We start from the raw sequence: 26387 nt of genomic DNA on the forward strand, positions 1-26387 counted from the left end.
GAGCTCTGACCCTCTGCAAAGTTATGTGAGCATTACATGAGCTGCCTTATGGGGCTTTGGGAGGCTTCAGTGTAACCTGGCTAGGACAGATCTAGAAAGCCACGCCCTCTCATCTCCTGAGAACCTGTCATTTAGCAAATGGACACGAGCAGGCCTTCCTGAGCTGCCCCACAGAGTAAGGACATCAGACCCAGTGGAGAACAGCCAGGGAAACCTCTGTCTCCATCACAAATGGAGGGGAAGGAAGCGCAGGGGGGAAACAGATGGGTGAAGGCACAAAGGAAGTCTCTCTGGACAAGCTCTACCGGGGGCAGTGGTCCAGGGAGATGAAAGGCACTGGACCAGGAGTATCAGAATCTAGTTTCACCTGCAAGAGGCTTGGTGTTTGCCCTTGAACAAGAGCCCCGCATCCTCGTCCCTCACCCCCATTCCCAGCCTGGGCTTCAGTCTGTCTGAGAAATGAGGGAACAGATCAGCTAAAGCCCTTTCCAACGGTAAGAGTCCTGGATCCTGAACTCAGGCGGGTCTTAGCAACAGCATCATCAGGAGTCTGGCCACAGACATCACTAAGTGACCAGTCGGGGCCTCTCTCCCTGCTGACTCCTCTACGCTTGCTGCTCACGGCTCCCCACCTCCCCAAATGTGTCCCTTGTGACCACTTCCCAGCATTTCTACAGCCTCTTTTTGAGCTGGGCCTGGAGAAGGCTGGAGTCCAGGGGGGTCTGGCACACAGAGGGGGCGTGCGTGGCGGCAAAGGGGCACCAGGGAGGGGCTTGGTGGGCACTTACTGCGGGCCCCGTGAAGGGCACATGGTCACAGTTCTCCTGCCAGGACTGGTTGAGGCTCTGGGCAAACTCTTGGAAGAAAGCATGGGACTGGTTGAAAATGGAAAATCCCAGGATGTTGACGCGATCATCCACGAGGCTGTCCATCCTCTGGAGCGAAAACTCCTGAAAGACGCAGCAGTCAGAGCAGAGCAGGGTTAGGAAGGGAAGAGTGGGGTGGGCTCTGCAGGAGCACAGCTGGGCAGTGCGTTCCAGCCACATGGACACCATTGCCAGGCGCTCTGCTAGGTGTCAGAGTCCAGAGATAACGGAGAGCTCTTCTTCATGTAGCTTACAGTGTTGAGGTGCCAGGAGGGAGAAGAGAGAAATAAACAGAAAGATGTCTAAGAGAGGCATGTGTACGATGCTCTGGGTGGAGAGAGAAAGGAAAACACAAATGAGATTGTGGAGGCAGGACTGGGTCTGCAGAAGGTGTGACCCATGGGCTGAGTCTTGAAGGATGCCTAGGCGTTTTCTGGGTAGAAAATGTGGATGGACAAAGGCTATTCCAGACAGAAGTCACCACGGATACAAAGGCATGGAGGTGAGACAGTGCGTGGGCGCCTGCTGTGTACTTTGACGGAAGCATCGCTCCTCAAAGTGTGTCCGCAGAATACCTGCCATCAGACTCCCCCAGGTATCTGTAAAAAAAGTGATGATCCCTGCACCCCACCGAACACCAGCTGAATCTGCATCTCGGGAGCCGAGGCCCAGGAGTCTGCATTTATAGCAGGGCCCAAGGTTATACGCACACCAATGTTTGGGAGTCACTGGGTCAGCACCAGGAAGCATGTGGGTGGGGAGACAGTGAGAGATGAGGCTGGAGACGTCAGCAGGGGCCGGAGAACAGTGGCCCCGCTGCCAGGCTGGGGAGCTCGCACTTCATCCTGTAGTGATGGGACCTGAGGGCACTGTCAGCAGAGGAGTGACAAGGTCAAGTTTGCTAAGAAGGTCTGCAGGTAGGGCTGCACCTTCATTTGTTATTACTATTGTTTACTCATTTAACACACATTTAAGTGCTTATTATGTGCCAGACACGGGCACAGAGGATGTTCTAGACACAGAAGTTGTGAACAAGAAACACATTTCCTGATGTCCAGGAACTTGCAGCTTCAGGGAAAAGACAGATTGTAAATAGACAAATAAATACATATACTGTCAGATATCTGTGGGGGGTGAGGGTGGGGCTGCTACTTGAGATGAGGCAGTCAGAGAAACCCCATGTGGGACAGTGACATTTAGAAGCTCAAAGGAATTCTCCCAGGAGGCGTGGCCCTCACCCGATCACCTGGCCCGGGCCACATGCTCACTCAGCTAAAACCTGCAGGCGTGAGTCTCACTGAGGACAGATAGTGTCACAGGGAGAAGAATCCCCCTCCCCAGGCAGGGCTGAGCTCAGAGCCCTGGACTCCCGAGACCCACCTGGGCCCTATGCAGGGAAACCAGGCAATTCGGCTCGCCAATTCCCGCTCCTGGAATAACGCCTTCAAATGCGGATCAGGCCATCCTTGTGCGTTGAATTCACATTCATCACACGTTCATTCCACGTGCCTCGCACACAGCTCTGTGCCCGGTGGGCACGTGGTCGTTAGACCCCAGGACTAAGCCATCAGCCACTAGCCTGACAGGACCGATGGCAGGGGCCTTGGGCTTACTTTGTGGCTGAACAGAAACATGACTTTCCTTCAGGAGGCCTCCTTGTCTTAAGACTCAGCTGCTCTAGGCCCCTGGCACGTCCCCGGCATCCTCCCTCACACAGCCACGGCCAAGCCCTTGGGCCACAGGCCTGAGCTCTGCCCAGAATCCATCCTTATTGGCTGCAGCTTGCAGACTGAAGTTACAAAGATTCCTTTGGAGCCACCAACCCCTGACAGCATAGAGTGGGATGAGGATTAAGTGTATTTTGGATCCTGCCACACTCCCGCCAGGGGAACACGGACGTGCCAGAGAACGTATTGATTCATAAGCTGATATTATCTCCTGTCTCCCTAATAGGGCAGCTACCCATGCGCCACGGGCTATCAGCAGACACGAGGGGACAGATGGCTAATGAGAAGAGATGCACCTGGCAAGGGGGAGGTGGCAGGGTGCAGAGCCAGGCTGCTGTCAGGCAACCGAGGGGCCTCCCCAGCTGTGGTTGATGTGGAGGGAGACGTCCCCTCTCCCTCGGCTTCCTTGTCAATGTGGGCAGCTCATCACGCCCCGCCCTATCCTCACACGCACAGCCTGGTGGAAGGAGGCCCATTTCAAGAATCCCCGACACTGTGATGTCTACAGACGCACAGTGGCAGTAGAGGGGATACGCGGTAAGGGCTTTGGTGTTCCAATCCAGGTCCCACACTACACTGAAATGTATGAACTTCAGCAAGTATGGCCTTCAGGATCTGGGCTTCAGATCCTCATTTAGTAAAGTGGGCGCAATGACAGCAACCTCAGAGATTGTTCAAGGAACAAGTAAGATGCACGCACAAGGCGTATCACATCTGGCCCAAACGAAGTGTTCAACACGCGACAGTTACCGAAAGGCTACCGTGAGATCGCGGGCAGCTTCTGGTTCCCTGCTTCTTTAGTTCCACTCGTCTTGGAAACCTGAGTTCGGAAGGTGTTTCCTTGAAATGCACGTCACCGGCAGAGTAAGAATGAATGAATGAATTACAGACACTTAGCGACAGCCCCTCCAGAAGTCAGCCAGCCTGTCTTCCTGCCTTTTAATTCCTACCTTCTCATCCCCCAATTATATCCTATTTTCAAAGGCCTCTTAAGATAAAAAGATCCAGGAGCTTCCTTGATAATCCAATGCATTTATAATGACCCATGGGAGAGCTTGTAAAAGGACAAGAAAGGGGTGGCGTGTTCTCTTACTGTAATTTCCCAGAACACTCCAGGCTCTATTCTTTAAGCATCCCCACAGTTAGGAAATGCTTCTTTATGTCTAAACTTACACTCTCCTGCTGCTATTGAAGACTGGTATCTAAGCAAATATGGGAAACAGCTGACCACCGCCAGTCTGTACGCAAAGAAAATCTTCTAAGCTCTAGTATTTCTCAGAGTGTGTTCCTCAGGACACTAGCTTTTCCAGGAGGCGTTAACAGGCGTTTCCTGAAAACAAGGTCCCATGTTCAAATGAGGTGAGCAAACACTGCGTGTTCTAGACACCTGTTTAAGATTCACAATGCACGCTAGCACACACATTAAAGGGTTAAAGAAGTCCTACAGTAAAGCAGCTTAATTTTGCTTAACCCAGAACTTTCCAAACATATTGACCATGGAACACTTTTCCGCCCCAAATCCATGAATGTCTCGCAGGAGCCTTCTACAGAATGTCCGGTGGGAAATGTTACTCTAAGTATATCCAGGGAAACATGTATCATGACTCCCAAACTAAGTGGTGGAGGCACTAAGCTGAGAGGGATATTACATAAAATTAACTAGTTTCAGGATGGGAGGGGAGTAAAGGCCCTCTGGCTCCTGTCGTCCACCATGAGCTCTGGCCAAGCCTCACTCAGGTGCCCTGTGCTCCCCCAGCCACGCTGCCCGGCTGGCTGTGACCTTAACCGAAATGACAAAGTGTTAGGAGACCTCGGGTGGATCAGGTTCTCACGGGGACCTTGATTCTCTTCTTATAAATGTCCCGGGAAGGAAAATCTCAAGGTCCCCACTCCCAATGGCAGTGGATTCCATCAACACCGAGAGACCAGGGGAACCAGGGTGAAGAACAGAGCCAGTGGCCGCCTGGTAAGGCCGAGTGGTGGCACAGAGACCAAAATCGAGTCTTCAATTACCCCAAGAGCGCTTGCCTTTGTGACGGTGCTTGTGGCACCAACACATTTCATGCCCGTGTCCTCTTGTGCCCAAGGCCTGTGTTTTCCTGAGAGCAGGGATGTGTCTGCCCCATTTTCGAACCCCACACTGCACCCAGCATAGTGCCCGATGCCTAGAAGTTGTTTGGTAAATATTGGTCAAGGCTGTTGATGGAAGACGTTTCAATGCCCTGGGGTCCTCCCTATGCCTGACTCCGCTCATGGTCTTACCCCTATAGAAGGTATAAGAACATGCGCGGAACTGGTACCACCGCTTGACTGCCTTCCGGAAGTTACGTTATTATGTTTTGAAAAGCAAATCCCTAACAGCTTGTTTTCTTGTCACTGGGCTTCCTCATTTAAAAAGTTTTAAATGTGCACACATTTGTGTACGTGTGAGCATACGTGAGCATGTTTGTGTGTGTGTGTGTCCTTCTGTATACAGTGATCTTCAAGGGACTGAGTAACTGCAATTAAAGGTCATGTCGTGGCCACAAGTGAACACAGGGGAGTGTTATCTGGAATGAAGGGTGTTCAGAACAGGCCTGGAAGGGACGCGGCACGCATAAAGGCTTGAGAGCCACGTGGGTGCTGCGTCTCAGCTGAGTGACCCTCACTGTCTCCAGCAGCTGTGACATTTCCAATGTCCTGGTTTGCCCACCAGCGTCCACTCACCGGTCCGTTGCAGGGACCACTCCACGGCGCTACAGCCTGCTCATCCACCAGGCCAGGAGCAAGGGCAGGCTGTGAGGGGGGAGGAGGAGGGGGTAGGGTGCAAGGTCAGCCGACTTTGATCCAGACTCGGCTCCTGTGCTTGACTTTAAGGAGAAAAGCAGGAAACCAAAGCACAGGTCCAGACCATGTCCTGGGGTCAAGTCCATCTCCTAACCCTTTGCTGCCTAGGCCTGGGTCCAGGTGAAATGGGGAAGTGGGGGAAAGGCATTGTATTCTCTCCGCCCAGCAGCCCCTTCTCCCTTATTTCTTTTCCCTATTTCTAACCCACCTAGGGCATGACTATCGCCTGGGCCACTTAAGCTAGACACTTCAAAGGCAGCCTCAACCCCTGCTTCCTTTAACTGGTCAATCCTTTCCAATCTGTCTCCTAAATGTCCCCTGAATCTGTCCCTTCCTTTCCAATCCCACCAGGTCAGGCCTGCATCATTTCTCCCTTGCAGTCGCCCATTAAGCGAACCGCCCCTCTGATCTCGGGAGACGTGGCCACTACATGGCACAACTCCCAGCTGCCATTCACATCGATGGTAATGTGAATGGCGCCCCCTGGAGTTGTGCCAGGTGGCGATCTCATCAGGAGACAGCAGGATATGGTAGCAAGAGATTTCGAAATAAGACAGTCCTGGGTTCAAATCCTGTCTCGTCACGTATTTGTTGGGTGATCTTGGGCAGGCCGGTAACCTCTGAATTTCGATCTGCTCACCTGCAAAATGCAGATAAGAACATCCACCTTGCAGGGCTAATTCACACATAGTGCAGTCCATCCTCCATGCTGCCTCTTCTCCTTCCTTCTCCTGGTCTCCACACTCTAGCTGGGTCCTGACAAAGGGAACTATCTGGCCTGGGGGCTTCTCTTGCCTTCTTCTCTCCCCCCTCGCTCTGCAAGAAGCTATCCTTAGCTACTTGTCAAGTGAGAAAAGTTTTGCTAAGCAAGTCACCATAAGGTGCTAAATTGCTTGGTGTGGCTATTTGTGTCGAGACAGAAGCCTTGAGTTCAAGCTCCCGATCTTCCAACTATACATAACTCTAACAAAGCAGTAATTATAATAATAATAACTGAGACCATTTACTGACCACCAACTGTGTGCCTGGCAGAACTAAGCACTTCACATGCATGATGTCAAGCCATCCTTACAGCAGCCCTGTGGCATGGGAGCTATTAGCGCCAATTTATAGCTGACGGAGCAGAGACCTGGAGGAGTGAAGTGGCTTCCTCATGGCCACACAGCTGTAAACAGAGCCAGACCCAGTGCTCTATGTGCTTGGATCACTTACTCACCACCGTGAGCGGGGCACCAAGGGGCAGAGGACACTGTGAGTTTGTGCTGATTGTGCAGTAAAAGAGCTGGCAAAATAGGGTTAAATTCATTTCAGAATACACACAGCTCGGCTTTAAGAGCAGTGACTTCTTTTTTTTTTGCGGTACGCGGGCCTCTCACTGTTGTGGCCTCTCCCGTTGCGGAGCACAGGCTCCGGACGCGCAGGCTCAGCGGCCATGGCTCACGGGTGCAGCTGCTCTGCGGCATGTGGGATCTTCCCGGACCGGGGCACGAACCCGTGTCCCCTGCATCGGCGGGCGGACTCTCAACCACTGTGCCACCAGGGAAGCCCATGATTGATAACTTTTAACTTTCTCACCCCGGGAGCACTGAGAACACCAAAAGATTCCAATTTCTTAAGCCATTATTAAGAAGCTGGAATGATGGAAGACATCCTCAAGACTACATCACTCCTAAACTTGAACTTCTTATTGTTCCACCCCAATCTAATCCCCTCCCTACCTGTGAATGTGACCACTATTCACCCATCATTCAGGCTAGGATCTGGAATTCACCCTCCACTTCTCCCACTCTCACACACCTCATCTCATCCTTGTATCCACGCATGCAGTCAGTCATTGTCACTGGAAACATTTCACCTCCTTAACATCTCTTGAATTTGTCCCCTGCTCTCCATCCCTGTCGCCTCTACCTCAATTCATATCTTCACCAGTTTATTCTTGGACTGCAAACGAATTTTGGTTTCCCCTCCTCCAGTCTTGCCTTTCTCCAGGTTCCTCCTTCATGCTATAGCTGGAGAGCTCTTTCTCAACTATCCATTTGATCACGCACCCCTCTCCACCTCCCAGTGCTGCTGACTGCACACAGGACAAAACCAAACTCCTGGACATATCTGTCTTTTCACGCTATGATTCCTGTCTACTCCTCTGCTCATTCTTCACCTTGACCTCCTCCATCATCCAAGAACTGGCCGCTGTCCTCACAGGTATACCTATCATCACTTAAAGATTTTTATCACATGAGTTTGTTCAAAGCAACTTCCCAAGGACTGGGTGCTATTGAAGGCAACTGTACTTACATTACCAGCAGCTACCCTGGTGCAGAGCTTATGGAAAGAAGTCAGGGCTGGTGACTGAATGAATTGAGGAAGGGAACACCTGTCAGGCTCTTCCTCATCTTACCGCATGGGCAGCCTGGTCCTCTCTACTTTCAAGGCTCTTTCGTATTCATTTTCCCTTGGTACCCAAGGTATGGTGGAGGCCAGGACCCAGACCCTTGTCTTATAAGTGGCCTCGTAGCCTTTCTCAGGAAAGCCCCAAAGCCACCAGGAGTCCAGAATCTCCTGGGTACGCTCACATCCTCTCCCTCCCTCCAGGGACCTGTCTATTTATCTGCATCAAAGCCTGTGCTCTCAGCAGACTAGGTGATTGCTTTTTGTGTAATAGGTCTTTGAAGAAAGGAGCAGCTGGGAGGCTAATTCTTACCTGTCATTGAATTCCAATTAATGGGAGATCTGGCCCTAGAACTTCCGGCTCCCAGCTTTCCTGGCTTCTTCTCCCTGCGTGTCTCCTATTCATTTATCTCCATGATCTGAGCATGTACAGCCCTCCCTCCCAGGAACCCTGTCCCTCCTCTGCTTTTCTTTCCCAACATAAGTCCACAAACAGGACTTCAAAAGCAGACCGTATTCTCTTGTTCAACAGTCTGTTGCCTGTACCTTACTCTGCGTCTGTGCTTAGCAAGTGCTCATACATTCATTAAATGAATTCATGTTCACCAGCAAACGCCCATCAGGGTGGGACCACCTTTACCAAGGCTTCTGTCATTTGCTCCCAGGAAGAAGGAAGACAGAGGCCAGGGGGGAGAACCCTCCCACCTCTCCCCCAGCAGCTCTGACTTCATTTTGTCTTTAGAAAACTTTTGCGCCGCTGGGACTAAATAAGTGGTTACTAACTATAAAGCCGAAACCTCAGTAGATCAAACTGACATGAGCAATGGTGGAGGTTTGTGCTCTCCCCTTGGGCTGGGGGCGCCACTGCTTTTCCGAAGGCCTGCTTCCTCTGTCAGGCATTGATTCCTCACCTCTGAGGCCCCCCGCACTCAGGATCCACTGATCAGGCCTTCTGTCTACACGTCAGGTACTAAACCTCTCTCTTTCCAGGTCCCAACTCATTAGCCTCAGGCTTGTAGAGACGCAAGGCACCCCTCCCCATCTCAGCAGGGGTGCTAGGAACTGTAGAGGAAGATGAGTGACACTGTCAGTCAGCAGCCTCGGCCTCCTCCCCATTCTGCAGCAGGACCAGTGAGGGGCTCCTACAGGGGCTGGGCGTCTCGCTGCCTACGACACGCTCGAGATCACTCAGGATGTATGGGATTAAGGCAGGACCGGGACCTGAGCCACTAGGCACTCAGACGGGTTCCCACAGCAGGAGGGAAATGTACGTAACAGGAGATTTTTCAGATCTTGGCCATGTTTGCCTCATTCTACAAAAAAACAAAAACCAAAAAACCCTATCTCTGTCAAGGTACATCTCCTTAGTGGCAAGGGGAGGCAAGTCCCAAACAGCGGTGAGCACAAGTGCCAGGGGAACGGGGCGGGGGGGCCCTTCTCTCAGAATGCCTGTCTATTTTCCCAAGCTGCGAGCTAACTGCAAGCTGAGGCCTGAAAGGTGAGCGGGAGTCAGCAGGTGAGGAGGTGGAGCAGCTTCTAAGACAGAGAAAGGCCAGGATGCACAGAGCCCCGAGGAGTGACCGAGGCAGTGGCTCCGCGCGGGGCCCTGCAAGCCACCCGGTCTGGCTGGAGTGCTGGGCTACGGGGAAGGGTGCAGGTAGAGCCCAGAGGTCTGTTCAAAAGGGGCTGCTTTGGACTTTATCCTGGGGGTGATGGGGAGCTATTGCAGGGTTTTAAGCAAAAGAGAGGTATCATTAAAAGTAGTTTTAGGGTTTCCCTGGTGGCGCAATGGTTGGGAGTCCGCCTGCCGATGCAGGGGACACGGGTTCGTGCCCCGGTCCGGGAAGACCCCACATGCCGCGGAGCGGCTGGGCCCGTGAGCCATGGCCGCTGAGCCTGCGCGTCCGGAGCCTGTGCTCCGCAACGGGAGAGGCCACAACAGAGAGAGGGCCGCGTACCGCAAAAAAAAAAAAAAAAAAAAAAGTGGTTTTAGAAAGATCTTAACTCTGGGCCAAGATAAAAATCCAGCTTTGAAACTCACAGGAGAGGCGTCCACCATGTGGGTGACGGCTGGAGGCTTCAGCTGGATGGGCAGGTGTCATGCTTCCCACTGGGCTACGAACGGGAGCTGTCAGCACCACAAACACAGGGCTGGGGGAGCCTCAGATGGTGATTAATTGAGAGGTTGGTGCCTTTGACTCTGAGGGAAGCCTGATGCTGGGGAGAGAGGAGCTGGATTGCTTAATAATAACAAGAGCATTTGCTGTTCCTAATGGTGCCTGTAATACAATCACACTTCTAATGTAATAATAATAATACAATTTGCCATAATGTCTTTTCTGCTCAGTTTCTTTATGCTTTCCAAACATTCACTACATCCCAAACACTCTTCTCAGCAGGGCCCAAATTCCTCAGTGCCAGGATCCCCTGAGGTAGCCGCAGCATCCCAAGGGGGCTCAGTTTCCCCTTTGCAGAGCACCAAAGGCGTCGAGGGGCATGCCCCGCCAGAGCCCCGCAGTGGGGCAGCAGAGGGAACCTGGGTCCACCATCTATACTGTCAGGGGATGTACCATTTCCTGCCCTAAGAGACTCCAGGGCCTTCCTCCTGCTTCCCTGGCTACATCTCTCCTTGTCTCTCCGTTCACCAGGTGACTGGGGGCAGGGGGAGGGAGAAAATGAAATAAACTAATTCACATGATTAGTGCATGGAGTAGGCAGGATTCTAAGATGACTCCTGCCAGGATTCAATGCCCCCCACCCCCCACACACACTCCCTAGGAATGTGACTGTGATGAATTTGACTTCTGTGATTAGGTTATGCTGTATGGCACAGCTGACTTTAAAAGAGGGAGATTATCCAGGCACACTAGCCCTTTAAAAACAGTTTTCTCTGGCTGCTTGCAGAAGAAGAATTCAAAGAGATTCAAAGTATGAGAAGGCCTGGACTAGAGGGAGATTCTCTGTTGATGAAATGGAGACATCACAGAGGGCGTCATGGCCAAGAAAGGGATGAGATGGAGGGGATGGAGGGGTCACGGGCAAGGACCGGAGAGTGACCTCTGGACGCTGAGAGTGGTCCCTAGGCAAGAGCTCGGAAGAAAACAGAGATTCCAGTCCCGCAACCAACCACAGGGATATGAATTCTGCCAACAACAGGAATGAGCCCGGATGAGGTCCCTGAGTTCCTGATGAGAACGTGGCCGGCTGACACCTACATTTCAGCCTGAGCAGAGAGCCCAGCCGTACGGTGCAGACATCTGACCTACAGAGCTGTGAGCCAGTCGCTGGTGAGGTTTAAGCTGCTAGCTTTGTAGTAGTCAGTTTCACAGTCATAGATAACTCAAACAGCACAGGAAAGCAATAAAGACCAGTTTGTTAAGGACAAGATGTGGGTAGGGAGGTGAAGGGCAAATTCTCCGCTGGACCACTTGTTGATTGCATGACCTCGGATGAAGCTTTCCGATTTCTCTGGGCCTTAGTTCCCTGCTCGGTGGATATTTTGAGGATTTAATATCTTGAACATAAATCTCCTAGTATGGTGTGTGGCACATCGCTGGAACTCGGGGGGGGGGGTGATGATTACAGTACCAGGTTGTGGAAATGGGTAGATTTTTATGATCAGACTCTTGATTGTGGATTATTGGGAATTACTGGATCACTGGACAGAGGCAAGGCTGGGGCATCTCTCACTGAATTAATGGGACTATCCATGACAGAGGTCAAGGCAGGTCTCCCCTCTCCCAAAGCTCTATTAGGCAGAAGGCGCGAGCAGTCAGAGGGGGACGTTTCCATTATGTTTCTAGAAATACTGAGTCAGCGTAGTCCCCAGAGTCTAGTTCTTATTTCAATTTGATTTATCTCACAGGTGCCGTCTGGTGCAGCCCGTCAGCAACACACACACAGGCATGGATGTGGGAGAGCGAGAAGAGGGAGAGAGAGAGAGAGAGAGAGAGAGAGAGAGAGGGAGTGTGTGTGTGTGTGTGTGTGTGTCGGGGCAGATGCAAGGAATGAGCTTCAATTCTGTTAAATGGATGATACGCAAATATCTCCAAACGTGGTTCTGGGAGTCCTGTGGGACCTGTGTTCACTGTCACACTGTTTGTCAAACATGAGTAAAGGGGCTGACAGATAATTGGTTCCTCCAACGCCAGGGTTTTTTCACCTCCACCAGGGTTTCCACACCCCCTACTGAACACTCCTTCAGTTTCTACTGATTTTCCTGGCAATATTCATTCTGCTCTCATACCCCTTGCCGCACGCCATTAGGAATCAAGTGTATTTGGAAACTCCTGCCTCACCTTAAATAGCCAGGTCTCACTGTGAGGCCCAGGTGCCAGGCTCCTGTTCCCCAATCCAAGCCCTGGCTGGGATGCTCTCTTTAGGCCAGTGGTGCCCATCACCTTGAAGGGGAGAATGGTTGACAGCTATCCAAGTGAGCCTGGAGTGACTCTGGCATTTACGACCAGCTACCACCACAAGAAACATGTCAGCTTAGGTTGTCAACTTGTGACTCCCATCTTCCTTCTTCACCTGCCTTACACAGGACAGGGAAGCTGGCAATTGGCTGCCTGTGTGGAGTGATGTGAAGGCTCTGAAGTTTTCTCCCCGCCTCAAAATACCTTCTTCACTAAATCTACAGTCTCCCATAGGATCCACTTCCTTGGTAAAGGCTTTGGTTAAAAAGCAAAGGTCTAAGGCATTAAGCTGTCTGTTTAGAATATCCCCCTTCCCCCCACCCAACCTAGCTAACTATTAATTCTTTAAGGCCACTGGGTGTGGCCTCGTCCAGCAAGCTTTATATGAGCTGGCCAGGCTCACAGGTAACTCTGTGCATATCTTCATCATTTTAACCCACTGATTTACAATCATCTGTTTGGGTTTGTCTGCCCTCCTAGTCTGACCTCCTCAGAGAACGGACTTTTTCACTGTTGCCCCTGACATGCAGCCCAGTAAGTGCTCAATTGATGTTGACCAGTGAATGCATGAAATTTGGAGAGGAGACCTCTCCCCACCACTCCTGACCACTGTGAGAGCTGAGTAAGTCACTTTGCCGCTTCAGTTGTTTTCCCTCAACTGTAAAATGACGAGATTCAGTTAGATGCTCTCAAAGATCCCTCCAAATTCAATGCTGTCATCAGCCATTCACATATTGGCACGAACTGGATTTTCAGTTTGAGGAGGCCCGTCGTCCATCAGGGCTCCGAGGAGGTGGCCTGGATGCGGGACACAGGACAGCTCCTTCTGGGCAAGAGGGTGTGAGAGGACCAGACACTCACGAGCCAGGGGTGCTGCCCACTGGGGTGGGGTGGAGGGGACTAGGACAGCAGAGGGCACTGGAGGGACAAGCCAACCAGACAGGGACACTAGAACCCATGAAGAGGAAAGCCACCTGCTTCATGTGCCAGGAGAATTCATCCAGTCATTTACTACAGATTCATCCAAGCCATAAAGTTGACAGAATTTAAGAGTTGAAAGGTCTTTGGAGATCCTTTAGTTTATCCCCAGGGCAGAAAGGTCTTGTCCAAGGTCACATGTGGTCAGTTACTGGGACAGCCAAGAATAGCCCTTGGACCTGCCAATGCCAGCTTCTAATGCTGAAAAGTCCAGCAACTTTGCAGAGCGGACGGAATGTCATCTGACGGGACCCTTCCTCTGCCGGCCCTGGCTTCCCTCTCTCCATTACACGCCCCTGCTCCAGCCATGGCAGGCACCGTGCTCTTTCTTTCTCAGGCCTACAATGCTTACCTCTGTCCACATGTCACCCTCCCACGATCCTTTCTAACCTTCCCTCAATAAACCATTCAAAGGAAGCCATATCTGCAAACCTCTCTCCCAGTTCCCAAAAAAGCACTAAATACTCCCTCCTCTGGGCTTCCACACCTTGCCTTTATAGAGTTCTTCAAGCCACATCCTACTGCTGCTTGCATTCCCAGCACACAGTAGACACGTGATAAACGTTTGCTGAATAAGTGGAGTTGACTTTAAGCATTTTCCATAGGTAAGTCGCTTAATCATGACTAGCTAATGTTTTTTTTTTCTGCGGTACACGGGCCTCTCACTGTTGTGGCCTCTCCCGTTGCGGAGCACAGGCTCCAGACGGGCAGGCTCAGTGGCCATGGCTCCGGGCCCAGCCGCTCCGCGGCATGTGGGATCTTCCTGGACCGGGGCACGAACCCGCGTCTCCTGCATCAGCAGGCGGACTCTCAACCACTGCGCCACCAGGGAAGCCCGCTAATTATTTTTAATCCCATAACTTGGGCCAAGGGACTCCCAACTGTCAGCCAGTTTCCCCAGATGCAAATTCAGAAAATAAGTTTCAGTCAATGCTTCCTGAATCTTTTTCCAATTCTCCCTGCCATTTCCCCTGAATACATCCCCCTCTACCAACAGCCTAGTTCAGACAACAGACACAGGAGGGTTGGCAGCCAGAGAGCACAATTCTGGAGTAATAACTTCTCCTTAAGATGCTGTTGTACCCATGTACGCCCAGGAGACATTTGTCACTGCCAGATATGCCACCTCTCTGGGTTTGCATTTGGTTGCAGGGGTACCTGGGAAGCTCAGACAGAAACATGGGGAGCTTTCACTCCATTACTCTTTTCCTAGTTGCACTAAAAACATATTCATTCACCAAAGTGTACTGTATTATGCAGAGTGGTTCTCTTAAAAGGCGCAATAAAGGTGAAATATGTAGATAGTCTTAATAATTTTACAATAAACTACACTTTAGAACAAATTGCTCTGGCACTGGAAAGTTGTCCGACTGAAGGATTGTAGCTGTTGGCTAGCTGTATGTGTGTAGGGGTATGTGTGTGTGTGTGTGTGTGTGTGTGTGTGTGTGTGTGGTATGCTTTCAGTAAAAGACCGCAAGATATGAAAGACGCTCACGTACCGTGGGAACTGTAGTTCTAACTACAATTAGGCGAGAGACCAATTATGAAATGTTTCTGATAACAACTTTGGCGTTTTGGAAAGCTAGAGGCAGTAAACCAGGACACCAAGGTCTAAGCATGAACATACTCAACAGGGAAGTGGGAAAGAGGGGAGAAAAGGGAGTAACATTTACCAGCAGCCCACTGAGGATTAGAAACCTTCCATGTTCCTCACAAAGTGATGTTATAGGAATTACCATCCCCATTTTACAAAAGGGAAAACTGAGACTCCAGTAGGTTAACGTGCCATGTGTGCATCTCACGTATGGCAGGGCCCAGATTCAAACTCCAGTCCTCTCTGATCTGAGTCCCCGGCTGCCTCCTTTAAGCCATGTTTCCATCCTCTGTGTCAACACAGCCATGGGGACCAGCCACCAAACCTCATGTGTCAAGTCATGGGGACAGCGGAGAGGACTAGATAATTTCATAATGACCTTGAAAACCTGAGGTAGAGGTTTTGTTTCAAAGACCCTTGGGTTCTGGCTTCTGGTTCTGGTGCCAGGTGCTGGCTTGAAGAGGTCACTTGACCCAGGCTGACCCAGGCATGGTGTGGCCAGTAAAGAAAGTATGGTCAGTCTTGGTGCCAACCCTGGGCCTCAGGTTTCGACACCTCCCTCACTCATCAGAACCCTCTGAAACACTGTATCTTAGATCCTGAATGAAACCGCCCTTCCCGGTCTTGCACATACTTAACTTCAAATCTGTCCAGCCCAGAATGGAGGAAGGGCATTCCAGACCGAGTAGTTACCATGTGGGCTATGAAAATGCCAAGGCATCCTCAGGAAAGCGGGGGCCGGGCCCAGCTCCTCCTGCCTAAGCTGTGGAACTTTACGCTCATGGGCTTAGTTGGGATGAGCTAATTCCTACTGGATGAAGGAGATGAGCCATCTCACCCGGCCACCCCTCCTAGTCCAAGAACTGTATCATGTCATGAACTTCTCCACTCATTGACTCAATAAATATCGATTGAGCACCTACTGTGTGCCAGTAGGTGACTGGCGTACAGTGATGGACAAGTGATGGTCTTGCCTTTACGAAGTTCAAAGTCTGGTGGAGAGGTCAGATATAGAAGGAGGAATTCCCACGAGATGGATGCTACAAAATACGGAAGACAAGGAGCTGTGAGAGCGTGTAACAGCAGACTCAACACAGCGGGTGTCGGGGAAAGCTCTTTAGGAAGCGACATTTAAGGAAGACCTAAAAGATGAGTAGGGTTGGTCCGTCAGGGGATCAGGAGAGCAGGACGGTGAGCATTCATGTCCTCTGGAATCATTTGTTTCTTCCCTCCCTGTCCGCCCCGGCTCCCCTTTCTGTAATAATTTTAGCAACTTCAGTTACTTATGGCTAATCTCTCTGATCAACCTCTAGAAGAATAAACACAGGCTCAGTCTGCTTGACAATAACATGGACCCAGAGGAGAAAAACCGGCTGCATATATCCATTCTGCCCAAACAAGATAGAGACTAGGGCACGGAGGGGTTATTTCCGCAAGACTCAGCAGGACCTGGCTACTCCTTGGGCATCCACAGAGCTGTTAGTTTCTACTGCTTCCAGGGCCCCATGGGCCCTCGATCCAATGGATCATCCTCCCCTCTCTCCAGGAAACATTCCCAACCACAGGGTGCTATGAATTTTAATGCCCTCAACCATGTGTAGGATGAAATAAGTCCAGGGTTGGAAAGGTCCTCAGAGATCACCTAATACAACATCATAATTTTCAGATGAAGCAGCTGAAGCCCAGCAAGGGGAAATGGCACGCCTAGATAAACGCAGTAGAGTGAGGTGGCTGAGAGCTAACGGCCTGGGTTTGTGATCTGGCTCTACTACCTTGTACAGAGGATCAAAACTTGATGAGCCTCAGCTTTCTCATCTCTAAAATGGGGATAAAATAGTGCTCTGCTCGAGTTGTTGTGTGAGGTTTAAACGAGAAAATAACTGAGAAGCACTTATTGCAGAGCCTTGCATGTAGAAGGCAGTCAATAAATATCAACTATCACTGTTACTATGTCACCCAGCTATTTAGTAGAAGGGCCATAACTAGAAGCCACAGCTGCTTCACTGCCCATCCTCTGTATGATGAGGCCCCTGCTGATGTAACCCTTCCTCATGCAAATGTAACCCTACAGGTGCTGGTGTAACCTTGTCCCATGCAGGTGTAACCCTACAGGTGCTGGTGTAACCCTTCTCCATGCAGGTGTAAGCTTTCAGGTGCTGGTGTAACCCTTCTCCATGCAGGTGTAACCCTACAGGTGCTGGTGTAACCTTGTCCCATGCAGGTGTAACCCTACAGGTGCTGGTGTAACCCTTCTCCATGCAGGTGTAACCCTACAGGTGCTGGTGTAACCTTGTCCCATGCAGGTGTAACCCTACAGGTACTGGTGTAACCCTTCTCCATGCAGGTGTAAGCTTTCAGGTGCTGGTGTAACCCTTCTCCATGCAGGTGTAACCCTACAGGTGCTGGTGTAACCCTTCTCCATGCAGGTGTAATCTTTCAGGTGCTGGTGTAACCCTTCTCCATGCAGGTGTAACCCTACAGGTGCTGGTGTAACCTTGTCCCATGCAGGTGTAACCCTACAGGTGCTGGTGTAACCCTTCTCCATGCACGTGTAAGCTTTCAGGTGCTGGTGTAACCCTTCTCCATGCAGGTGTAACCCTACAGGTGCTGGTGTCACCCTGCCCCATGCCTTCTGACACCCAGCCACCACTTGGCCCCTTCTCTCTAGATTCCCCAAAGGAAAAAACTCTGAGATGCCGGTGCCTCTATACAAACAGCACTACCCTCCAGCATGCTGGTGGTGGCATCACGAGCGTGGTGCTCTAGCCTTACCTGTGGCAGGAAAATGAAACGGTGGTCACCACATCCAGCGAGCCATGCTGCCTGCAATGTCGGTGGCAGCCCAGGTGGCCCACCGACCATACAGCTCCCTGCTTCCGGTGCCCACTTACTACCTTTCCTTGACATTTCATGATTCTGGCCGGGACCCTGAATCTCCACACTTCTCCCTGCCAAGGCAGCAGCTCCCTCCTTTGGCACAGAGCTCATCTGTGCTCGCTGACAATAGATTAGGGTGATTTTCTTTTCTTTATTAGGCAGTGACTACAAATCTCCCTGGGTTCATTAGTAGCTGGATAATTCTCCCGGATTTATTAGCTCAAATTGCACTTCCTCCTTCACCTCTTCTCTTCAGATGGCATCTCTGCTGTCTCAGCAGCCGACTGGGCTTTGCCCAAAGGCCCTTAATTCTTCATGTCCTTTATCCAAACTACCATCAGTCTTGCGGAACAATGGTTCCTGCAGCCAAACCCGCAGGCTGACTGGAGGACAGAGACTCCTTCCAGACCAAAGAGCGTAATGAGCACAGAGAATCTATACCTGTCCAGTGCAGTCCCCACCTGGAAGTGCCAGACAGGACCGTCAGGCCAGCGGCTCACCTGGGCAAGACCATTTTAGTTATAAGGGAGCTGACGCCTTTATAATGAAGTGCTGATCTCCATGGATACAGTCAGTTAGCCTCTAAACAGACACGCCAGGGCTTGGGATGCTAATTGCTTTTCCAGCATACGCAAAAGAGACCTATGATGATCATTAATCATTTAATAATGTGGCAGATACGGGTAGCCGATCAGCACACTCATTTCCTCTTCTCCCTGGACACATGGGACGTGATGTTTCCCCATCTCCCTTTCGGTAGGTGTGAGTATGTGACTAAATTCTCGCCAGTGGGATTGTGAGGGGAAATACTGTGTGCCACTTCCAGGCCTGGCCCCAAAGCCCTCCTGTGTCTGATCCTTCATGTTTTTCCCCATTCCTGGCCTCTCAGAGGACACATTAGAAGCTAGAAGAAGCCTGGCCCCCAGAGGACCTTCTGGAAGGCTGCCTGATATCAGGAACACACTTGGAGGCCTTCAGTTGAGTGAGAAATATACATCCACTGTGTGAAGCCATGGGATTGGGGTTTATCTGTTAAAGCAGCCGGCATTGCCTACTGGATACAAAGCGTTATCCATCGCTATTTTTAAATTTTACCAACATTTCTTGAGATGGATATTATTATGCACATTTTACATATGAGGAAACTGAGGCCCCCAAGAGCATCAGGGCGCACAGCTAGGAAGCTCCCGAACTGGGGATTTTCACCAGGTCTGATGGACTCGAGGACTGGTTTTTACACACCAGCTTCTTTCTCCCATTATAAAGCTTCTTAATCAGGACTCTCAACTTCAGCCATGTGGTCTTGCTTCTTTCAGTTGGAAAACTCCAAATAGAAATAAGAAACACAGCTGAACACTTCATACCATTCAGACAGCTATTATCATAAAAACAAAAAATAATAGGTTTTGGTAGGATGCGGAGGAACTCAAACCCTCATGCATGACTGGTGGGAATAAAAACGGTACGGCTAGAAAGGAGTTTGGCTGTTCCTAAAAAAGTAAGCCTAGAATTACCATATGATCCAGGGATTTCACTACTAGATATATACCCAAGAGGATTGAAAGCAGGACTCGATCAGGTACTTGTTCACCTATGTTCACTGCAGCACTATTCATAATAGCCAAAAGGAAGAAGCAGGGGGCTTCCCTGGTGGCGCAGTGGTTGAGAGTCCACCTGCCGATGCAGGGGAGGCGGGTTCGTGCCCCGGTCCGGGAAGATCCCACGTGCCGCGGAGCGGCTGGGCCCGTGAGCCATGGCCGCTGAGCCTGCGCGTCCGGAGCCTGTGCTCTGCAGCGGGAGAGGCCACAACAGTGAGAGGCCCGCGTACCGCAAAAAAAAAAAAAAGGAAGAAGCAACATAAGTGTCCACATGATGGATGAAGAGATAAATCAAGTGTGGTACATACATAAAATGGTTTATTATTCAGCCTTAAAAAGGAAGGAAATTCTGACACACAGAGACCCCTGAAGACATTATGCTAGGTGAAGTAAGGCAGGCACCAGAGGACAAATATTATAATTTCACTTACATGAAGCACTTAGAAGAGGCAAATTCATAGAGACAGAAAGCAGAATGGTGGCTGCCAGGGACCGGGAGGAGGAGGGATAGGGAGTTAGCGTTTAACGGGTATGAAGTTTCAGTTTGGGAGGATGAAAAATGTTCTAGAGATGGATGGTGGTGACGGTTGTACAACAATGTGAGTATACTTATTGCTATTGAATGAACTTTTGAAAATGGTAAATTTTATGTATATTTACCACTATAAAAAAAAGAGTTAAAAAAAGAATGAAGTTCTGATACATGCTATGACATGGATAAACCTAGAAAACACGCCGAGTGAAATAAGCCAGATGCAAAAGGACAAATATTACGTGATTCCACTATTATGAAGTATCTAGGATAGGCAAATTCATAGAGTCAGAAAACAGATTAGGAGTTATCAGGGCTGGGGGGGAGGGGGAATGGGAAATTACTGCTTAGTTAAAGAGCTGGAGCTTCTCTGGTGGCGCAGTGGTTGGGAATCCGCCTGCCAGTGCAGGAGACACGGGATCATGCCCCGGTCCGGGAAGATCCCACATGCCGCGGAGGGGCTAGGCCCGTGAGCCACAACTACTGCGCCTGCGCGTCTGGTGCTTGTGCTCCGCAACGGGAGAGGCCGCGACAGTGAGAGGCCCGTGCACCACTATGAAGGGTGGCCCCCGCTCGCCACAACTGGAGAAAGCCCTCGCACAGAAAGGAAGACCCAACACAGCCAAAAACAAACAAATTAATTAATTAATTAAAAACAATACCCTTCCTTATTTAAAAAAAAAATATTTAAAGAGCTTCTGTTTGGGGTAATGAACAAGTTTTAGGAATAGGTAGTGATGATGGTTGCACAACATTGTAAATGTAATTAATGCCACTTAACTGTAAACTTAAAAATGGTTAAAATGGCAAATCTTACGTTCCATATATTTTACCAGAATAAAAACGTTCAAAAAACAAAGAAAGCAACAAATCTGGATAAAGGCAGGAACCAATTTTCGAGGTCACTCATGCATCTGTGTCCTTTGTGTCTTTGCAGAATAATTTTCTTGTTCACCTTGCTTTGTCCCTTATTTGGTCCATCTTTGGCCTGGACTCCTGACCCCTTACCTTGGCCAGCCACCAGGACCTGCCTCCTTCTCGTTCCTCTCCAGATCCCTGGCCAGGTGCCTATCCAGGTTCTCAATTTACCATAAAAGTTCTCATGATTTGGACCCCAGGAGCTGACCCTCTGGCTGGGTTCCCGCCTTAGCCAGGTGCCTTCAGGTGACCCATTCCTACCTGTTCATCAGAGGTTTGTACCCCTGATGGGACTGACCCCTGACCCATCAGAACCAGAAGCAGGGACAAGAAGCTGTTTCACGGATCAAACCTCTGACGCTAGTACAAACTACGCCAGATTCTATTTCGAAATAGAGATATAAATAAAAGACGTGTATATTTGTTTGCTGTTTGCTATGACTGTCTGCCCTCAATGGCTACCAACTTCCTGTACGTGACTTCTTCCTTTGTTCTGCAGCGAGTCTGTCCCTGTTCCTGGGTCTCTGCCCTCTTGCTGAAGTGACTCTCACATTTGTCACACACCTCACTGAGCCTGGGCTCCCACTGGACCCCCAGACCTGGCTCTTCCCTGGGCCTGCGGAGTTCCTCCCCAGCTCTTCCCGTCATAGCTGCAGGATCCTCCCAGCCAGCCTCAGCTCTCCTGGCCCGACCTCTCCTTGCATCAGTCACCTCCGTCACTCAAAGCTCAAGGCTGGCACCCTCACTCTCCCTGCTGGCCAGACCCCGATAGAAAGAAACTCTGCTTTCTATAAGGTCAAAATGAATTGATGGTTTAGAAGTTTGATGCATGACGGCTATTTCTGTCCCGACTCTTGAGATGGATAATCAACTGATGGAGTCCAGAGCAGTCAGACAAACCCATTGATTACAGATGCCCTAAATCAATCGTAACACCTGGTGGGACAGAGGTATGAAGACCTGACCAACTACTCAGTAATTACTAATACCAGCAAACCCTACAATGGTTATGCACAATAACCGAACTACCTAGTTCTAGTCATTCTCTGGAAATCAATAAAATGGCATTTTAGGAGTCACTTCTATAGGCCATTAGAGGCTGGGCGGCAAAATAAATATCTCCTGCTCTTTTCAGTACATGGGAAGCACAAATAGGACGTTTTAAAATAATACCTTCCCTTTACTAAACTTGTACTGTGAGTCAGTTTCTGTGTGGGTATTATCTACTGAGGCAGGTGTTACTAGCGTCCAACAGCTGATGAGGTCACTGAGGCTCAGAGAGGTTAAGTAACTTGCACAGGATCACACAGCTGATCGCTAGTCAAACTGGAATTCTTAGTCATGTCTACGAATGCCAAAGCCTACACCTTTGTGCTAACTCTCAAAAAGCTAATCTGAGTGCCCGCTGCATCACTGTGGCAGAATTCAGAGAGATGGGACGTGATGGGGATCCTTGAGGAATTCAGAGAAGAAATAAATAAAAATTAAAGTCTAGGTGGCATCTGTATTTGGGGAAAGGGACTGGAGAAGCACAGAGGCTCACTTTTGAACCTCTACATAAAGTCCCTAATGCTCTGGCCCAAGACTCCAACAGCAACTGGGCAGAAAGAATGGACTTAAAAATAGTTTTTTTACTCCTCATAGGGGCTGTCCCTTCCAGAGAGCCAAGGCACTAATGAGAAGCCTCCAGCGTGTTCTCTCACTGACTGAGTTTTGCAACAGCTCTGCTTCTCTTTTCTTGGCTATTACTCAGCCATCATCATTCATGCAGTTACTTTTCTGATTTCCTCTTGCAAACTTACAAACCGTGTGAATCCTGTTAATTCCAAGTTGAAAGAACTCTCTGACTGAGGCACGCTCCCAAAGCTCATCTCCTTCTGTGCCCACCCAAGAAGGACAAAAGCTCTTTGAAAGCTGAAAGTATTGGAGTGTTACAAAAAAAATACAGTGCCTTAGCGTATGGTATTTGTTCTTCTCTTTCTGGCTTACTTCACTCCGTATGACAGGCTCTAGGTCCATCCACCTCACTACAAATAACTCAACTTCATTTCTTTTTATGGCTGAGTAATATTCCATTGTATATATGTGCCACATCTTTATCCATTCCTCTGTCGACGGACACTTAGGTTGCTTCCATGTCCTGGCTGTTGTAAATAGAGCTGCAATGAACATTGTGATACACGTATTTTTTGAATTATGGTTTTCTCAGGGTATATGCCTCTAGAGGGATTGCTGGGTCATATGGTAGTTCTATTTTTAGTTTTATAAGGAACCTCCATACTGTTCTCCACAGTGGTTGTATCAATTTACATTCCCACCAACAGTGCAGGAGGGTTCCCTTTTCACCACACTCTTTCCAGCATTTATTGTTTCTAGATTTTTTGATAATGGCCATTCTGACCAGTGTGAGGTGATACCTCATTGTAGTTTTGATTTGCATTTCTCTAATAATTAGTGATGTTGAGCATCTTTTCATGTGCCTCTTGGCCACCTGTAATGGGATCTAAAAAAAAAAATGGTACTGATGAACCTAGTGGCAGGGCAGGACATAGACATAGAGAATGGACTTGAGGACACGGAGTGGGAGGGGGAAGCTGGGGTGAAGTGAGAGTATCATCGACATATATACACGACCGAATGTAAAATAGTGAGCTAGTGGGAAGTAGCAGCATAGCACAGGGAGATCAGCTCCGTGCTTTGCGATGACCTAGAGGGGTGGGCTAGAGACACAAGACGGAGGGTATATGGGGATATATGTATGCATACGGCTGGTTCACTTTGTTGTACAACCAAAACTAACACAGTATTGTGAAGCAATTATACTCCAATAAAGATCTATTAAAAAATGCAATGCCTTCAAAACATATAGTACTTGGCAATTTACAATGCAGTTTTCTTTATCCTCACAACAACCCCGTTAAATTTTATTATCCCCACTTTACAAAGGAGAAAGCTGGGGCTCAGAGAGTCAACGTGACTCCCCCTAAGTCACACAGTGAGTATAAGGCAGAGTGGGGACTTGACCCAGGTCTCCTGACTTCACAGGCCAGTGCTTTCTCCACAAGATTCCTCATCACAATCATTATTACCATGTTTGAGAAGAGGGAGTGGTGGGTTGCATCGTGGGTGACGCTTTCTTAAACATCTCCAGGCCAAGCAACCGCGCGTTATTCTCATTACCGTCCTGGGAACTTAGCTTCCAAAAGACTAGCCTCCTTCAATCTGCAAAGACACCCCCGCGACTCCTTGCTGCCCCGCTCCTTCCTCCTCTGCTGCCCTGGCTAACTGACATGGGGGGTGTCCCTGGCAGGTGGGCACAAGGCAGATGGTCCCTGGCTTGCCTTTCCCCCCTCCTCCCCTCTACTTCCCAGGCTCCCCAAACGGAACACAATTGGAGTTTCATCTCTCTCTATTCTTCTGCTAATTTGCTGGGCTCCCCCAGATGCCTCCTTACATTAGGCAAATGCTTTTGCATTGCTCTGGGAATAGTCTAATCCTGTTCTACCCTTTTCCATGTTAATGCAGTGATTTACAACAGCAGTGTTAGATAGGAAACAATAAATAAGCAAACAAAGAAGTTCCTTGTGCTTTACATTTTGAGGGGTAGTGACTGGGGAGGGGGCGTGAGGGGGACATCTGGGGCTCTAGCAATGGGCTATTTCTGGATCAGGGTGCTGCTGACACAGGTGTGCTCACCTGGAGAACGTTCATGCAGCTGTGCACATATGATTTGTGTGGCCTTCTATATGTATGCTAGACCTCAGTGGAAAAATTCCAACAATGGAACAGGCAGGTTTGTGGTGGGGCAAGCCTGCCATGGAGGGAGTCCCTACACCAGAAAAGCAGCTATACTGGATTCTTTGAAGAGCCTTTCAACCCTGAGAGCAAAGGCCTGTAGGATGCTGCAGGGGGAACAATTCCACAGCAGCCCAAAGAAAGGGCTGTTCACGACACTACAGCTGGACAAGAACAGGGACCACAGAATCCCAGCTCGTCTCTTTTGGAGGCATCTCCTCAGCCTCTCAGGACATTTCAGGAGTCCTGGCCCCTAAATCCCAGAAGGGACACTGCACAATCACCTAGCTTACCCTACCACCTGTGTTGGCCAAGAAAGGCTTAACTTCTAGGTAACATTTTCCATTTTAAGATTCAAGAGTCATAACGGTGAGGTTGAATTCTGCTCCCCAAGCACAGCAAGGATCTTGCATTGATACCTGCCTTACATCTTTTAAGTAGGTTACGTTCATGAATGGCTACAAATAGACAACTGAATAATAATTAACTGGCACACCCATTCCTGGCGCAGTCCATACGTTTGAAGTCACTCAAATCTCCAGGTATGTGAAGAAGCTGTTGCTCACCCCCGAATGTTCTTTCCTTCTTTGTTTGTCTAGGAAAAAGCCTACCTGTCTTTCAGGGTGTAGCTTAAAGGCCCCTTCTTCTATGAAGCATTTCCTGCCCGCTCCAGGTAGAGCAAGCGACCCCTGCTCTAGGGTCTAAAGCATTTTGTGTACACGTCTCACAGAATTTGCCACTATGCAATAGGACAGGTACCTTGCAATAGGTTTTTCCTGGGCCGGCTTGGTTTCTTATTCCCATTGTAATCCCGAATGCCTGGCCAGGCTCCTGTTACATCAAAGCACGTCTGGATGAAGGGGCTACTTAAATGATCTGGATATCTCGTGCATTTATAAAATAAATAAGGGCATAAAATAATTAAGCCTCTTCTCTGAATGACTGTTTATAACAGCTCTATCTGTAATAGCCAAAAACTGGAAACTATGTCTCTCTATAGGTGGATAGTTAAGGAAACTGGTACATCCACACCAAGAACTATGACTCGGCAATAATAAAGGGCAAACTATTGATTTATGCAACACCTTTGATGAATCTTGAGGGCAGTACTTTGAGTGAAAAAAATTAACCTCAAAGGTCATTTACTCATGACTCCATTTATATAAAATTAGAAAATTTAGAAATAGAGAACAGGGTAGCAGTTGTTAGAGGTTAGAGATGGTGGGAAGAAGGGAAGTGGGTGTGACTATAACATGGTAGCTTGAGGGAGATCTTTGCGGTAATGAGATTTTGTATCCTGATTGCAGTAGGAGTTACACACATCTACACAAGTCTTAATAGCTTTGATATTTTGATATCCTGGTTTTGATATTTACTGTAATAATGTAAGATGTAACCATTAGAGAAAAATGGGTTAAAGGTACACGGTACCTCTCTGTATTATCTTTGCAGCTTCCTGTGAATCTATAATAATCTCAAAACAAAAAGTTATAATTTTTTTAAACCTGTTCTCTGAGGTTCTTTCTACTCTCTAACTGAGTGTGTCTATACTTCCCACCAACCTTTCACATCTCTTAATGTTTTACAATTTCAAAATACACGCAGATTAAATTACATAATTTCGAAATGACGGCAACTCCATAATGTAGCTGTCCTTATGCCCATTTTACAGATAAGGAAAACAAGGCTCAGTGCTTGTTGAAGGGTACACAGATGGTACATGGCAAAAATAGTGCTCCAACCTGACTCAATAAAATTTCTACAGAACTGTCTTCTCAGCTGCAAAACAAGGGGATTTGGCAAAAATGGCCTCTGGACGTGTATCCAGTTATAACACCTTTGTACATAGGACACGCATACATCTTGTGCTCTA

At 49.1% G+C, this 26387-nt stretch overlaps 1 protein-coding gene across 1 annotated transcript in view; it reads right to left on the minus strand.

Annotated features, from left to right (window-relative positions):
* The window catches only part of GRIK4 (glutamate ionotropic receptor kainate type subunit 4), a gene marked incomplete at both ends in the record, with an annotated part of 308409 nt that overhangs the window by 111389 nt on the left and 170633 nt on the right, over positions 1-26387 (minus strand). Inside the window, one exon of the mRNA XM_082845308.1 lies at positions 789-950. Within this exon, the coding sequence (XP_082701434.1) occupies positions 789-950 (162 nt within the window). The remainder of the gene's footprint in view (positions 1-788; positions 951-26387) is intronic.

The sequence above is a fragment of the Leucopleurus acutus genome, assembly GCF_964270905.1.
Source record: "Leucopleurus acutus genome assembly, chromosome: 8".
Lineage (NCBI taxonomy): Eukaryota > Metazoa > Chordata > Mammalia > Artiodactyla > Delphinidae > Leucopleurus > Leucopleurus acutus.